This window comes from Chaetodon auriga, chromosome 10 (genome assembly GCF_051107435.1).
Source record: "Chaetodon auriga isolate fChaAug3 chromosome 10, fChaAug3.hap1, whole genome shotgun sequence".
Lineage (NCBI taxonomy): Eukaryota > Metazoa > Chordata > Actinopteri > Chaetodontiformes > Chaetodontidae > Chaetodon > Chaetodon auriga.
Genome location: NC_135083.1, coordinates 19400361 through 19416492, shown reverse-complemented (window position 1 = coordinate 19416492; position 16132 = coordinate 19400361). Strand labels below are relative to the sequence as shown.

The following is a 16132-nucleotide window of genomic DNA, read 5'->3' as shown; positions in this document are numbered from 1 at the left end:
CATTTAGCTGCTTCAGTTTCAGGGTCCTGGTGTCGTTCATGCTGGCTCACTGTCCCACTGTCATGGCATAGTGGAACACAGGGCATTATTAGTAACACCTGTGCTTTTTCCTACAATGACAAGCCAAAATGCATGCTGTGATGAAGGCCATTTACGCTGCCATTTGTTTTGACGTCAACAGAGCAGATTTACAGGACACTGGACGGTTAATGGAGGCCATGAAGGCAACTTCAGCATCTTTGTGACAGAGAAAACGTTTCTGTTTACCATCAACCATCATGCTTTTTCAACGCTGTGAGCATCGTGAACAAAATTCCATTCGTCTCCATTGTACTGAAAATCTCAAAGATGGACATCTTAAAACCTGGACAAATAAATGTGTCAAACTCAAGGCTCGCGGGCCGAATGCGGCCAGCCACGTCATTTTATGTGGCCCGTGAACGTTTAAAAAGGTATGATTGTCTTAAAATAAGTCGATGCTGCTTTACAGCATACACAGAGCAATGTGCTTACATATATTTTTACATTTATGTAAATGTCTGTACAATATTTGTACACCTGAATAAAAAAATCAAATGCAGAGACAATTATTTAACAATATGTTAAGGAGTAGTTACATTTATCTTACAGTCTAACAGTTACAACTGGCCCTTTGAGGACAACCATAACGCTGATGTGGCCCAGGGTGAAAATGAGCGGCACACACTTAAATAAGCTTTCTTCCTGCATCCACACCACGGTCTCCCAAACTGTACGAGAACAAGATCCAGCCGACCCTCCAGGCAAGATCACTGCTGTGGTGGGGGCGCTCAGAGTCGGATTAGCGGAGCAACAATGCAAAGCTTGTTCACTGGAATCTGTGCGAGTGTGTGTCCGTGTCTTTCCATGTCTCTGTGTCTGTGTGTGTTTTAAGGTGCTCTCCCTCCTCCAGGACCTGTCTGTCTGCAGGACTATCTGATTACACTGGCTAACTAAAAGCCTCCTGTGTGATTACATACTGTCCTCCCTTTGTGTCTCGTTACGACATTCCTGACACATATACAAACACACCATTCAGGTAAACACGTGTGCATACAGACATGCTTATACAGTCTCTTTTGATCAATGAATATGAATAAATACTACTTATATATGTATTATATCTATACAACCCAGTATATCCTCTCCATAAAATTCTCTGATAGAACAAAACCATCAAATACTACCTCAAAATGTAGTATTGAAAATATATATGCAACAACATGTGTGATATGATATGTGAGAAAGACTTTGACCCCTTTTGTTTAACAGACCTATTTCCCATTTAACATGTGAATAGTTCAAACTGTCACAGTGTTTGCACCATCAGTGGATGGATGAGGAAACAATCAGTCAACCTTATTCTAAGTGACTGATGACAGAGCAATGGCTCACAAAATCACAGCACAACAGCACCACCTACTGCTGTGCAGGTGTAAGTTCAGTGATGGGTGACAGGTGATGGAGAGCGCTCACTTACAAGTGTGTTAAAAGCATTGCCATCCAAAGAATCTCCCAGAACATTAATGGCAACCAAAGCAACCTGAAATCATAAAGAGATGTCGGTGAGGTGGTTGAAGGAAACAGAACTGTGAGAGAAACTCAGAAATTAGTGCATGTGATAAATGGATGAGTGCTGGATGTTGAACAGGTCAGTATTTTACTTTCAAGTACCAGGCTGGTGATATCACATATTTTTATCATTATCATAAAATCACATGAAAAGACAATATGACAACAATATGACAACAATGTATTGACTGTGTAAAGCCTGTTACATCTTACTCCACTGTGAGTCGGAGCTCCATTGTTTGTCCAAAAACTGTTGAAAACACATCAGTGAGTCACACTGCTGCACTGGCTGACGTGTTCCTTCATTACCATGAACACACACACAGCAGTTTATTTTGAATCAATCCCTTAAACTTCCAGCGCTGTGAACACTGATTAAAGTCCCAAATATGTATTAATCTGCTGCTGAAATGTGTTTAAAGCAACAGTGCCCAGCTGCTTTACGAAGTTATTTTGCCTGATTAAAAATGAATCCAGAAATTTGAGACGTGTTTTTAAAGATTTCAGCAGGAACTAACAGAGCTTGGGACTGAAAGGCACCGACGGGGTAGGGAAGTACTGAGAGACAGACGAACGCATTGTTAGTTGTGTTATTTTCATGGGATTTGGAACAGGCTACGAATCTGGAAGAAAAACTGCCTTTAAATGCTTAAAATCAGAGCAGCAACTATTATATTACTTTCATGGCTTATTACAAAATCAATGTTTTGATTCATAGTCCAGTCTCTAAAAATGTTAGAAGCCCATCACATGACATCAGAGTGCGAACAGTAATGTCTTGCTGTGTCTGATCAACAGTTAAAAACCCCAAAGGTACTAAATGGAAGCTAACCAATATATTCTGGCATTTTTGCTTGACAAAAGAATGGTTTCAATGAACTAAATGACTAGTCAGCTCATCATTTTAGCACTACTGGAAATGAAAATGCAAATGAGCTTATGAAGCATGAACTTATGAAGATGATGTCAGGAAATGAATTTGCATATTTCAAAATGAAGCCACACAATTTGATATTTGAAGACGTTCTTAAACTACCTGCAGAGCACTTTCTGTGATCCTTCACAAGTTACTCTGCAATGGTTTATTGTCTAACATGCTGTATCTATCAGCTTCATTTACTGTAGTCTTTAAAATGCTCTCATTTCCCCACAACAAGACAATAATCATGAGACTCTAGACTATCATCTGAGATGGGGGCTGTAGCCTGTGTTGCTATTGGATACTAGACTGATGGCAGGCTAAGTGCTGCTCAGAGCATCATGCAGCAGCAGTCAAGACAAAATGACCTCTGTGTGTTTCAAACACTGGGAGGTATTTCAGAAAAACAGGCAATGACTTGAAATGATGTGAAACACACGTTTGAAGGATACTGTTTACAGAAATGGCTGCAGCTAGAGCTGCTGTTAATGGTGAGACTGCGTGTTTTTGAAACAAGATTTTGTTATTTATTCCCCATTAATGTAACCTAATAGGTTGTTTGCGGTTACGTGACCTTTATTTTATGAAGAGGAACAATTTTTCAGCTGAACTGAATGTTTTGCTGCTATTGAGGCAGCACACTACACAAAACATGGTCATTTTGAATGTGCATTATGGTGCTTCCTATGCAGAAAATCACTTCTGGCCCTCCATCCGCAGTTTGCTCCACAACAAAAGAGTGACGTGGTCATCTGCAAACAACCTATTAGCTCTGGAAGGCAACACCTAAATGTTATTTCACAACAGTGCATTGCTATCGTCTACCTGACTGTAGTGATTGTAACGGTTGACATGGTTCCTGTGGAAGGTTATTCTCAGGTATGTTCCGATGGCATCGACATGGACTGACTTCAGCTCCCGGGCTTTGAAGCATGTCTTCTCATTATCTGATAAAGACACGTACCTGTGGTGAGAGTGAGAGTGCTGCTCTTCAGTTCAACTCCTCTGCTGAGAAATACAAGACTAAAATACATTGCTACATTGTAATTCTGCGATCATATACTGTACGGATACTTCACTTACCTATGTGGGGAAATTCATACTCAATTTTTCATGGCACTGGGCAATACCTTGCCTTGGGCAAGGGTGAGGGTGGCTATACTCCTAATTGCTAACAAGCATGTATTTTGGCCCCAGGACACACCCTTCAGGGGCCCTATAATTTATGTTTTTAAGACCAGACACTGTTCCATCAACATCCACCTTTTGATATCTACCTATGACACATTACTGAACTCAGTTGATGGCTGCTTCACTATAACTATTGGTTCTTGTGCAGCAATAAGCCACAATCTAGATTATCAGATGCCTTTTGGAGATCCAAGAGAACTACCACAGAGCTTGTCTGCATGTACCTGCTTTCTGGTATGGTCAGTTGTGGTCAGACAGCATTGGCCATTTGATCACTTGAACATTTCAAAAGGACCTGTGTTTGTGTTTGTGTATCTCCTAAACCAACATGTAAACTAATGTCAAGTTCTAATAAAAACATGCAAAAAGGAGCAAGTCAAAACTGAGCTGCAGAGTCTGCAGTCTCACCCAAGTCTACGAAGCTGTGCAGGGAACCCTGGTGTGCTGGTTTCAGGAAGGGTGTCTCCAATGTGGAACTCCACCTTGGCTGGGATCAGGTACTGGTGGGCCAGCAGCTGCAGCTTCTTCACCCTACTTCTCTCCACCAGCTGGAGGGTGATGTGCTGAGGGTAGGAGCACAGCCTGCAGAATAGTTGATAAACACAATTTTGAGTTTCTTTAAGAGGATCAAAGACATGTACAAATGTTCTAATGAAAAAGGCAAACGGTTTCATGGACTTGCACAAGATTTTATAGAAAGACTGGTCATGAGCCAAAGCACAGCTGATTAACTGTTCATGCCTAGTGAGGTTGTTTGTGTGTGAAAGCATGAATGTGTGGATGCATGCATGCATATGGTCAGAGCTACTGCAAATTCGCACTTGTTTATTGCTTTTGTAGTTTAGGAAGAAGTTGTCATCAATGAATGTGAGATGCTTTTGAAAGTACAGCACTGTGTCAATATACCTGCTGGATCTCCAGCCACTGACTGTGGGTGCATGGACCATGAGCTCCTTGGCACTGAAGTTGTCCTCATGACTGGAAGAGTTGACCACAATGAATCCTATCTTTCTGGGCATCCCTCTGATGGGCACTGACATAATACAAACAATTCAATTAGAGACAATGATGAATGAAAAGGCTAATGTTGAGTTCACATTATCTATTTATTTTACAGGCCTGGGCAGTCCAATTTGTGTTTATGAGCATTTGCATTTCCCATTATACTGACATAATGTCTGACTGACAGACTGACTTTATTGTTTATCAGATAAAATGTGTCCAAAAAGTGCACAAGTACTTGTTGTGCTGGTTTTATGGAAACAACATTTGTATATTTCTCAAGGTGAACTAATGAAAAAAGCATACAGTAGGTCAGATGTGTCAGGTATTGTATCAGCATTAGTACTGAAAATTTTACCTACCCACATTTAAATAATGTCTTAGAGGACTGCCACAGTACTGTGTCCATCTAAACCACTTACAACTTGAGAAAATATTATTTCCTAATCCAGCCAGAACTCTTATGGTAATGGTCCCATTATAAACTACAGTGTCACATCACACATTTCTTCCATATGATGTTCAACAAACTTGTCAGCAATTAGACAGCAATTACTTTTTTTTTTTTGACAGAATAGAGCAGAAACAATAGACTAATTCCTTAATTTAACAATAAAAGAAAAACATTACGCCTATTGAACAATCATAGTTTAATCATTGTAACGTCGTGCTTTATTCAGCATGCGTGAACTGAATGTACGTCACTCAGTAAATATGAATGCAAGAGGCTTAAAATTTTGCTAAAGGTTTACCTCTGTGACAGTAGACAGAAAATATTAAACAGCCCAGTTTACTGCATACAATTTGGCGTATGGTTCTCTCTCGGGCAAATCCTGGATATTTCCGGCCCCCTGTACAGGACAGAGAAATCCCTCTTGCTGACTTACACATGTTGGGCGGGGGGCATTAGCTAGCTAACTGTTAACTACTCAATCTCCTCGTCTTACAGTAGCTGTGTTTTAAAGGTATTTTCACCACCTAAAATCCATTTAATACGCTGACAACTGTCATTCGTTATGCCCTACTGTTTGTTAGTATATATTTTACAGTGAATACAAGTTTTGTTGCGCGTATTTCAAAAGTATCTTACCACGAACATCACCGTAATGTTGACAGCCCGTCCTTCCATCTCATCTCCATAACCACGGCTGACAACAACCAGCGCGGACATGCGCAATGGAAGGTTTGTCGCGAGCCGCAATGGATTGTGGTCAATGTAGTTTTATATGCGTGCAAGTAGTTTTTGAGATCAGCAGTTAGTTGTTAAAGCCAGCTTTAACATCTCTGGTTGTATTACGTGTCTGCCTACTTCTTGAGACTATGACAATATCGATAAATATCCAAAATACATTTTATGTATGTATTTATACATTTAATACATATTATGTGTTTTCACAACTTCTTCCTGGTCCATGGGTGGAGCAGAGCAAAATGGTCGGTGACAACAGGAAGTCAAATATTTGGCAAAATAAAGGCATCGCATGCAGCGGTAACTTCAAACTCTGTGCGCTTATAGTATTGCGGTACGTCGACGGGTCAGCAAATCAAAGTAGCAGTCATTCTTCCAAGTTGTTCAACTTTTGTCTTGATTATACTTTTTGAAATATTAACGCAGACCTGCACAATTACCATGGCGGCTCTGTCATATCATTTATTTTGAAATATTAAAACGGATATTATGTCTTTTTGGCCATCTTGACCATTGGTGTCTCGCAGCATGGGTGACATGGAGAAGTGGCCTGAAATAGTGAAAGCAGCGACAGGGAACAGACGTGAACTGGTTTTACAGGGTCCAGCTGTTGACGGGAGAATTTCCTCAAACGGGGGACTCGACTCTGCGATCTACTCCCTCACACTGTTGAATTATCTGGAGGTTAGCCAGTGTCCGAGTCTGACAGCGATCCACGAGGACATCCGGCATCTGACAAACCTCCAGAGCCTCATCCTGTGCAGGAACAAGTTAGCCTCCATCCCGAATGTCGTCGGTAACCTGAAGTCCCTGAAGGTCCTGGACCTTTCAGTCAACAACCTCGGAGTTTTGCCAGAAGGAATCACTCAGTTAAAGGAGCTAAACACTCTCAATGTGAGCTGTAACAGCCTGGAGGTGCTGCCAGAGGGACTGAGCCAGTGTACCAAGCTCTCCTCCATCAACATCTCCAAGAATCACATCACACGTTTCCCCGCTGACTTCTTCTCCGAGCGGCTGGATCTCCTCAGCACACTGATCGCTTCTGACAACGCCATTAACGAGCTGAGTGGAGACATCCACAAGCTATCTGCTCTGAAGGTCAGCCGAAATTCACCGAAACACAAACATAAACGGAATGAGTGTAAATGTTGGTGAATTCGGAAGAATTTATAATTCGCTCCATACACACTTCATCTCATCAGTTAGTGGCGATTTTCTTTAAGAAAACTTCTTCTGGGTGGATCAAATGTACTCCGACTTTAAGATGAGCTGCCACGATGTTTGGTCTTAAATTAGAGCTAACGAGGTTTTCCAGTATCTAACAACCGCCACACAACCGTCATAAATGCAAAATACACTTGCCTCTTGTCGTTTTTCCTTTATGTAACACAATAGCTCTTTTCCAGAGTCTCAAACTCAACTCATGCACATGGTTTTGTCCTCCTTATGCCTGTCTTTCCAGGTGCTGGACCTCTCTAACAACAAGCTGAGTGAGATCCCCTCCGATCTGAGCGACTGCCCCAAGCTGAAGGAGATCAACTTCAAGTGCAACAAGTTGACCGACAAGCGTCTGGAGAAGATGGTCAACGGCTGCCAGACCAAGTCCATCCTTGACTACCTCAGAGGAAAAGGAAAAGGGAGACAGGGAGAGGATGGAGTCGATGCAGACAGGAGTCGCAACGCAGACAAGGGGAAAAGGCAGCAGAGGAAGAAGAAGGAGAAGGTGGCAGATGAACAGGAAGAGGTGGAGGAACTGAACAAGATGGTGGTAAGGGTTCTCCATGTTTCAGATGGTCCTGAGGCGCTCACAGTCAAAGTGAGTGCAGAAGTGAAAGATGTTCGACCGTATTTGGTGTGCTGCGTGGTCAGAGGCATGAACCTAAAGCCTGGGAACGCTCTCAAACGGTTCCTGGTGGCTCAGGTAAGATCAAAGCCCTCACAAGGTGGCATTTTGTTAGTGCATGACATAAAATATCCAGGTGTGCAGTTTAGTCACCAAAAGCGTCTCACATGTTGTTTTTCTAGACAAAACTCCATGATGACTTGTGCGGTAGAAGGACCACCGCAACCATTGCAACTCATGACGTGCAGCTTCTCAAAGCTCCCTTGATTTATGATGTCAAACCTCCTACCCAGCTGAAGGTATGATTTCAAACTCATTCTAATGCCAGCTAGACATAAAAACCCTATCCTTTGCAGTAATCTGATAAAAAAAAAGATATTTTTTAGTTTTTTTGTGTGCGTGTGCGTCTAATTTTTCCATTTCTTTCAGTTGCTGAGCGGCTCACTGTGATTGTCACTGAAAAGCTCTTAAAAAATTGTCTGAATTTCACTTAAGAATACAATGTTTGTTAGATTGCGCCACTGGGTCGAAAGGAGATGACGGCCGTGGAGCTGATAAGACACCTTCAGCTGGAGGCTGACGAGCTGAGGAAGCAGAAGAAGAGGCAGAACGTCAGCGGCCTCCACAAGTCAGTACGGCTGAGGCCTCCTGTACAGCACGAGCTTTGTCTCTGTCTGCGTTTCAAAAGATCCTCATTAGTTGACTGCAGGCTGGACTCAAGGGGATACATACACTGATCTTCAAAATAAGAGACAGCACTTTACAAGAAAGTGGTGCACAAGACATCTGTATAACCTGCTTGTTGTTACTTTTCAACACATGAGGGCAGTATAAGTATGTTGGTAGTTAAATTGTTAAGTATGTTAACATATTAACTTGAACACATTAAGCTCTCATTGTGCCTGCAGGAAGTGGGAATCAGTGTGTAATTTAAAAAAAAAGTGCAGAAAAACTAGAATGTGAAGATCTGTAAGTGATCTGTATTAATAACATATTTAAACATCAATACCACTAATGTTTTTTTTTCAGTCTGTGGTCAATGCATCACGCACTTACATTTGCTGAAGCTCATATTGTTGCTCCTCAATTATGTTATTTTTTACAGATACCTGCAGATTCTGCAAGGAAAAGCTCTCTATCCCTGCGTAGTGGACGCAGAGGGACACGTGATCTCGTTCCCACCTATTACCAACAGTGAGAAAACCAAGGTGCGTATGTTTGTCGTCTTCATAAGTGTGTCCTCCCTTAAGAGAAGTGTAGCCCACCGTGTGTTTCTGCGTCTGTTCACGATGTAACAGAAATAATTACAAGGCCAGCTGATTGTACTTCACAGATCAAGAAGTCCACCAAAGAGCTGTTCTTGGAGGTGACGAGTGCAACCAGCCTGCAGACCTGTAAACATGTTATGGACGCCCTGATTGTAGTAAGCTTCAGTTTGTCTCTCTCTTTTCTCTGTCATTAAATAATAAGTTTTTTACAATATTATATTGACTGTTAGCATGTCGTCCATACTGTATAGAATTCGTATACAGTATGGATTTGGGACACGTCTTGTCTTCCTCTTTTCTTACCCTTGTTTTCCACTGTTGGGTTGATTTGACTGTAGTGTTTAGTTTGAAACATCAGGAGAGTTTTTTGAACAAACTGCATCAAGGAAAAGAGACAGTCTAAGAAATGAAGTTTTACACTCTGCTCTCTTATAAATGCAACAACAAATTGGACATTTAAAGGGCATTTCCTGTTTGATCACAGAAAATGGCAGAGTTGAACAAGTTCACAGCAGAGCATCAGGAGGAGCCGGGGTCAGACGGAGAAGGGGACGGCCCACAAGAGCCGGCCACCAGCCATGAGACCTCCAGCGAGCTGATCGTCCAGCAGGTCCGAACGGTCGACCATGACGGCAACCTGAAGGTCGTTTACCCGTCAAAGACAGACCTCTCCGAGGACATCAGCAACCTGACCGTCATTTGGTAGTGGAGCTCCAGACAACCTCTGATGTTTACACTCGCTCATGTGCAACATGAAGTCAATATAACAGATTGTAACAGAAAATCACATCCCTTTATTTCAGGGTGCGCAGAAAATCTGATCCTAATAGGAACTGTAGTGATTAAAACAGCATCCAGCAGCAGTTTGACTAGTCGTAAATGTTGCCTGTTCATGAATGTACAGCTTTTTGAACCATGTGTAGTAATACTTTAATAAATCTTCCTGCTTCCTGAAAGCATGATCAACATGACAACATGACATGACTGTATGTCAAAATATCCGTATTTTTGTATTATTTGTAAACTGAAGACAACTTGTCTGTTGGTAAAATTCATTTTGTTCAACTAATGTTGACTTTAACTCTGGACTCACTTATTTATCTGTAGTACTGGAAGATTTGTATGACTGTTAATCAACTGAAAGCCCCCCTCCAAGACAAAAAACGTGTTTTTCCTTTTGTTCTTTTGTTTTGTGCTTACGTCACTTCCACTAGATAGTCAGAGGCTAACAGCTAGCTAAGAAAACAACTGTGTTAAAGAACTGACATACATGTACGGGCTATTCAGCTGTTGAGGTTGAAAGGACAAAGGCCGCTTTAGCATTTAAACTAAAAAAATGATATGTGGTCGCGTGTGTCTTGGTGGGTGTTTATACTTGTATTTAGCACTGAGTACTGGTGAACCAGTCACCCAAGATGCATGTTATTGCCAGGTTTAAACAAGGTGTATGAGACATCATGTGTCCAGCAGTTAAACTTGTGAAATGAAAAATACTCAGCACACTCATAAATTCTGGAATTTTTAATGAGGGAGACGGATTTTAATATGGTGCTAAAAGCATGTCGTTAAAGTGCTGGCAATTTTCTTTAAGCTGCAGCCAATAATGTAATGAATTGCACTCAATTAAATTTACTCCTTTTTGCGTTCATTTTATATCAAGCGCATCCCAGATTGATCAGTTTGCCCGACGCAAGCAGAAGGTCCAATGAAAGAGATGAAAGAGATGAATGAAACAGATTCCTTCAGTGCATGTATATTGTGATATGACTGATTTCAGCGCGTGGCCTAAGACTTGTTTGGAACAGGCCCAGAAGCTGCAAAAGAACCAAAAATATTAAATTCAGACAAGTAATTGTACTTTTGCGATTACTGAGACTTTTTTTTTTATTTTTGTCGAAGCTGGTTGTTTAAGCATCATGATCTGGACATATCTCTGCATCATGCTGTTTCCCCATCCCATAATGTACACCACAGTGTCTGTTCATCAGTGTGAACAGCCTTTAACATACTTACGTTGGCATCCATAAGCCACCTCCAGGTACTTGTAAGTGCCGGCGCAGGGTTCTCCAAACACTGAGTTGCTCGCTTTGATAGTGCAGCTGTTTTTCCCATTACAGCTGTAAATACAGAGCGACATGAGTGAACGCAGGCTTGGATGTACCTTCAACCACATGAAATATGTTATTTAAAAAAGGTGAAAGTAGGTGCAATCAACCTCATCAGATCTGAGTTAGTAAGCTCATTTCTTTATATCTGTGTTTTTTTTCTTCCTAATTCACTGACCTCGCAGTAATTCAAACTCACTTATCTGTCTGTGCCAGTAGCACATTGCCTCCTGAAGTCCTGATTGATGTCTTATATGTAACAAAGAGCATTCAAGTTTACCTTTCAGCAACTTTGCTCGTGGGGCCTGAGCAGGATACATTCTGAAGCTGAGAGGCAAGCCGTTTGTAAGAGCATGTAGTCTGGTCACGACGTCCATAGTCAGCACCGTAGACAAATATAACATACCCTTCATCTGACAAGAAGAGGAGGGAAAAATAACTCAGCATAGAGAACACAAATGCAGCTGAGTAAAGGAAGCAGGTAAGTGTTGATATGCAATGAAAATATACTAATATTCATCACATTAAAATTCCACAAATGAAAAAAGACAAAATGTAGTCTTACCACAATACAAATGTGCCAAAGAGTGCTGACATGCAACAGCGTGAACTGTCAAAGTACCACGAATAACCATTGATTAGATAACCACACTGTCAACCTGCAGCTTTGTTTCACTGTTCATTAAATCCAGACATGTGACTGACTTGCTGGTAAGCAGGTGTAGTTGGTTTCCAGGTATGTGTAGGTGCCAAAGCAGGGATCAGAGGTATCGACGAAAGCTATGTTCACCTCACACGCCTTCTTGCCATTGCACCTGTGGAAAAAAACATCAAGAGCATCTTTTTAGCACAAAGCAAAAGCACATTAAAATAGTGCAAATGAAATACTGTAGAAAGTTAGACTGATGAGATTTTACTACTTTATCCGCTAATTTCAAGTATAGCAGAGAGGCCCGAAGCTTGACTCATTGACCAAATCAGGAGACTCATTGCCAGCAGCAGCCACAGTTAGACTACATGTAGTAAAAAAAACTGTATATTTTCATTCTATTACTATACATGTAATGCGTACCTTTCCCTCAGGATGTCCACTGTGCCCTCTTGAGAGCACTGTGTATTGGTAAGCTGTCTTTGAGGTCTGCCCTCACTGCAGGTCTCATGGTCTGCACGTCCATACAGTGCCTCCAGCACACTGATCACCCCCGTGTCTGTCACACACCGAGGGAGGAATGACATCATAAAACCAGTGGAACAGTTTTCTTCTATACAAATCAAATCATCAAACTGAAATATTCCTCTCAGTATGGATGCAAAGACATTAAAAGCTCAGTCATACCACAGCTCAGGTGCTGGACATTTTGGAATCCAGCACAGGTGATAGCTGTCTCTTTGGAATCAACTGAATAACAGATATGAAAGTATGCATGAAAGTGTGTTCAAGCCTCAAGCTGTATGTAGAAAATAAACGCAAGCAGTCTGATAGCACATTCACATCATTTACCTGCTGTCATGAGTGAACATGTTGCTGCCAGCACTGGAAAAGAAACATCACTGTCAAACATTGACAAAAATCATATGACATATTTATTATATTGTTCTGTCAAAGTAGAAAAGACCTTCTTCTAAACGGTTTGAATGTAAGCCAAATGATAAACGCCATAAAGCAGAGAAGCTGTGCACATTAGTAAATGTGGTATTTTACCTTTTTCTTCTTATCTGTTACTCAAATAATCATCACTCGATTGTAAAAAAGGCACATAAATCATCCTGCATTACTAAGCTGCAGCCAAGTCATTTTTCTGCATGATATCATCGGTAAAGGGACCCCAAATCTTAACAAATTTTACAATATGAGTCAAATGAAGAGTACATAATCTCCAAACTACAGAAAAACATGCAATGGATCCACATGTAAGAATGAAAAAACACGTTCAGCTACAACCATACAGTAAAGCCTTCTGGGTCACTTGTGGCATTTTAAGGGAACTTTCAGAATAACCCAAAACAGCAACTGCACCAACTGGGAAAAAAAAAAAAATCTCTCAGTAATTATGCTAATTAATGAAATATTTCCACCCATAGCCTTTGAACTTCAGAGCAAAACCACAAAAGATGATCAGGGTCCTCTAACCTGAATTACCTGTGTCACAAATAGCTGAAACTGATGGGAAGATTATATTGAGTGTAGTTTATGTAAATGAATGCAATGCATGACCGTCAACATTAACGTGTGTACATCCACAGTCTCACCCTGAAACTCCAATCAGATCTAAAATCTTATTTAAAACTAACTTAAAACTAATTTTAACAATTGCTTTACTTTCAGTTAAAGGTTGTGTACTCACGCAGCGTGGTGCCGAGTCTGAAGCACAGCATGGTTTTTAGATGACACAGTCTGAGGTCAGCGGTGGGACTGTTTGTGGCTGGATGAGATGCACCTGTATTTATTCTGCTTTGTCAAAGAATGTTGACCTACATACCAAACAGCAGCTTGGCCTTGGCACATTTGGCTCCTGTCTATCTGTGCCACACAAATATGTTTTCTGTAAGGGCAGAACACTGATAAAAGAGGACAATGACTTGCTGTAGACAATGTGAATACCTGTGATGCCAGCTCACATGACAGAAGTACCCTGAGGGACTTACTGGCACTGTACTACACTGGTTCAAATCTTACTTGCAAGATAGAGACTACTTTGTGTCAATTGCTGAGCATGTGTCTGAACGACAAAAGATGATGTGTGGGGTGCCACAAGGGTCCATTCTCAGACCACTTCTTTTCAATATCTACATGTTGCCCCTAGCTCAGATTATGGAGCAACATAATATTTCTTATCATACTTACGCAGATGATACACAACTTTATATTTCTGTGTCATCACATGACTACAGTCCCTTACTTTCACTGAGTGAGTGTATTCATCAAATCAATGCCGGAATTGTCTTCAGCTTAATGCAGATAAGACAGAAGTGATTGTATTTGGCCCCAAAAATGAAAGGTCAAAGATCAGTGCTCACCTTAATTCCATGTCACTGACAACAACAGATAAAGCCAGAAATCTTGGTGTAATTATTGATTCTGACCTGAATTTTAACAGCCAGTTAAAGCTCATTACCAAATCAGCCTACTACCACCTGAAAAATATAACCAGAATTAAGGGATGTCTGTCCAAAGAAGACATGGAAAAACTGGTTCATGCATTTATTTTCAGTAGGTTGGACTGTTGCAATGGAGTCTTTACTGGCCTAAACAAAAAATCCATTAGGCAACTACAGCTAATTCAAAATGCTGCTGCACGAGTCCTTACAAACACCAGAAAAATGGACCATATTACACCAGTCCTCAGATCACTACATTGGCTTCGTGTGAGTCAAAGAATAGACTTTAAAATCTTACTGTTGGTCTACAAAGCATTAAATGGTCTAGGACCGAAATATATTGTAGATTTATTAACTCCATATGAAGTATCCAGACCTCTCAGGTCATCAGGGACAGGTCTATTGTGTGTTCCCAGAATGAGAACCAAACAAAGTGAAGCAGCTTTCAGTTATTATGCTGCTCACCTGTGGAACACTCTCCCTGCACACCTGAGGTCTGCACCAACTGTCAGCTCATTTAAATCAGGGTTGAAAACATTATTATTTGCTACAGCTTTTACTTAAAGTAATCATTTTAAATGCTAAATTATTGTCTTAAATGCTAAATTATTGTCTTTTACTGGCTTCTGTTTTTAATGTTCCTTAAATTGTATTTTATTTTTATTTTTCTATTCTCTTCTAATCTCTTTCTTTCTTTCTTTCTTTGAAATGTATGATTTTAATGTATTTTTATGCTTCTGTAAAGCACTTTGAATTGCCTGGTGTATGAATTGTGCTATACAAATAAATTTGCCTTGCCCTTGCCTTGCCTTGAGGTGACACGCAAAAAGTCCCCGAACAAAGAAGAGAGTTAAAGTTAAATGACACGCCGCATTGCAAAACTCACAAGATGTTTATTTACTGATGGCTTCTTTGATGATCAGTCATCGTCCTGTCAAGAGATTGAATTTCCCAGCTGGTTTTTCCACTCATTCACGTCATCAGCCCTGTCTCACCCATCTCCTTACTCGAAGGAATGCTCCCTGTCTTTGACATAGACTGCAGAATCCTGTCCTGAGGAGCTAACATCATTTTCAAGGTTGTGTGTTTGTGTGAGTCTTCTCCATGTACGTCTATACGTCCTCACAGCACCATATGCTCTGTTTGCAAGTTAAAACACAGTCTTTGGAGCTTTTCAGAGTAGCTCTAGTAGAGCCTAAACTGGTTCTCCAGGTGCTCTTTGCAATAACAAATTCCAAGTGCTTGAAAACTGACAAACAAATGAGTCATCATGTTATTTTTTTCTGTGGACTTCCTCGAAAATTATAAAGCCCCTGCAGGATGGTTAAAAAACTGCATGTCACCCTTCATCAGCAGAGCTGAAATCAAAACAATGTTTCGAAAATCAAAAAGTAATATAATGACACTAAAATCTGAATGCATTTGGATTAACAGAGCATAAAGATCCACATCATGTTTTCTTCATCTTTGCACATTTTGACCACAGCAGCGCTTCAGTTCACTCACATGACACACATATCGAACAGGTATGCTCATACAAGTATCTCGGTGTGCACTTGGACAACACTTTCAGCTTTAAAGGTCATGTTGAAACTGTGTGTTCTCGTCTACAGCAGAGACTTAACTTCTTGCGCAGACTCAGAGTGTATGGTGTGGACCAGAGGATTATGTTTTTATTCTATCAGGCTGTATTGGAAAGTGTGATCAGATATGGCATGTCAGCGTGGTTTGGAAACCTCTCTGTACAGTTAAAAACTAAGTTGTCCCGTCTGGTTCACACAACCATGAAGGTGATGGGGAGAAACGAGTACCAGTTCCTCCAGTCAATTTACGAGGAGTCTGTTCTTCAGCAGGCTCAGAGGATACTGACTGACCCATCACATATCCTGCACTTGGAATATGAGCTCTTGCCCTCTGGCAGACGAT

General features: G+C 40.9%; 3 protein-coding genes across 5 annotated transcripts in view; 1 reads left to right on the top strand and 2 right to left on the bottom strand.

Moving 5' to 3' along the window:
* cep104 (centrosomal protein 104) overlaps positions 1 to 5862 on the bottom strand; it is a 31098-nt gene extending 25236 nt beyond the window's left edge. Inside the window, exons 1-5 of one of the 2 annotated variants that reach the window (XM_076741162.1) lie at positions 5793 to 5855; positions 4607 to 4733; positions 4109 to 4282; positions 3335 to 3473; positions 1499 to 1561 (exon numbers count right to left, since the gene is read on the bottom strand). In XM_076741162.1, the coding sequence (XP_076597277.1) occupies positions 1499 to 1561; positions 3335 to 3473; positions 4109 to 4282; positions 4607 to 4719 (489 nt within the window). In that variant the 5' untranslated portion in view covers positions 4720 to 4733; positions 5793 to 5855. Of the gene's footprint in view, positions 1 to 1498; positions 1562 to 3334; positions 3474 to 4108; positions 4283 to 4606; positions 4734 to 5792 lie in introns of both variants that reach the window. The other variant, XM_076741164.1, reaches the window with a different exon arrangement.
* Positions 5863 to 6382: 520 nt separating this feature from the next.
* Positions 6383 to 10859, top strand: lrrc47 (leucine rich repeat containing 47). The gene is made up of 7 exons (XM_076741861.1): positions 6383 to 6989; positions 7354 to 7812; positions 7917 to 8033; positions 8247 to 8362; positions 8840 to 8942; positions 9068 to 9157; positions 9487 to 10859. Exons 1-7 carry the CDS (start codon positions 6420 to 6422, stop codon positions 9706 to 9708), a joined length of 1677 nt encoding a protein of 558 aa, XP_076597976.1. The 5' UTR covers positions 6383 to 6419; the 3' UTR covers positions 9709 to 10859.
* Positions 10509 to 15242, bottom strand: LOC143327496 (L-rhamnose-binding lectin SML-like). Of its 2 annotated transcripts, none has more exons than XM_076741863.1 (9): positions 15093 to 15242; positions 12609 to 12641; positions 12444 to 12506; positions 12180 to 12315; positions 11813 to 11922; positions 11673 to 11717; positions 11388 to 11520; positions 11016 to 11119; positions 10509 to 10816 (listed from the first exon to the last, which is right to left on the bottom strand). In XM_076741863.1, exons 2-9 carry the CDS (start codon positions 12616 to 12618, stop codon positions 10788 to 10790), a joined length of 630 nt encoding a protein of 209 aa, XP_076597978.1. In that variant the 5' UTR covers positions 12619 to 12641; positions 15093 to 15242; the 3' UTR covers positions 10509 to 10787. The 2 variants fall into 2 exon arrangements, with proteins under 2 accessions (XP_076597978.1, XP_076597977.1); XM_076741862.1 differs by lacking the exon at positions 15093 to 15242 and adding an exon at positions 13453 to 13545.
* Positions 15243 to 16132: the final 890 nt, after the last annotated feature.

Excerpts from the sequence above, each read along its gene's own strand:
- lrrc47 (XM_076741861.1), top strand. The coding sequence starts at position 6,420 with ATGGGTGACATGGAGAAGTGGCCTGAAATAGTGAAAGCAGCGACAGGG. Across the intron at positions 8,943-9,067 it reads CCAACAGTGAGAAAACCAAG|ATCAAGAAGTCCACCAAAGA; the intron begins GTGCGTATGTTT and ends TGTACTTCACAG. Across the intron at positions 9,158-9,486 it reads TTATGGACGCCCTGATTGTA|AAAATGGCAGAGTTGAACAA; the intron begins GTAAGCTTCAGT and ends GTTTGATCACAG.
- LOC143327496 (XM_076741862.1), bottom strand. The coding sequence starts at position 13,483 with ATGCTGTGCTTCAGACTCGGCACCACGCTGC. Across the intron at positions 12,642-13,452 it reads CAGACTCGGCACCACGCTGC|TGCTGGCAGCAACATGTTCA; the intron begins GTGAGTACACAA and ends TTTCTTTTCCAG. Across the intron at positions 10,817-11,015 it reads GGTGGCTTATGGATGCCAAC|CTTCTGGGCCTGTTCCAAAC; the intron begins GTAAGTATGTTA and ends GTTCTTTTGCAG.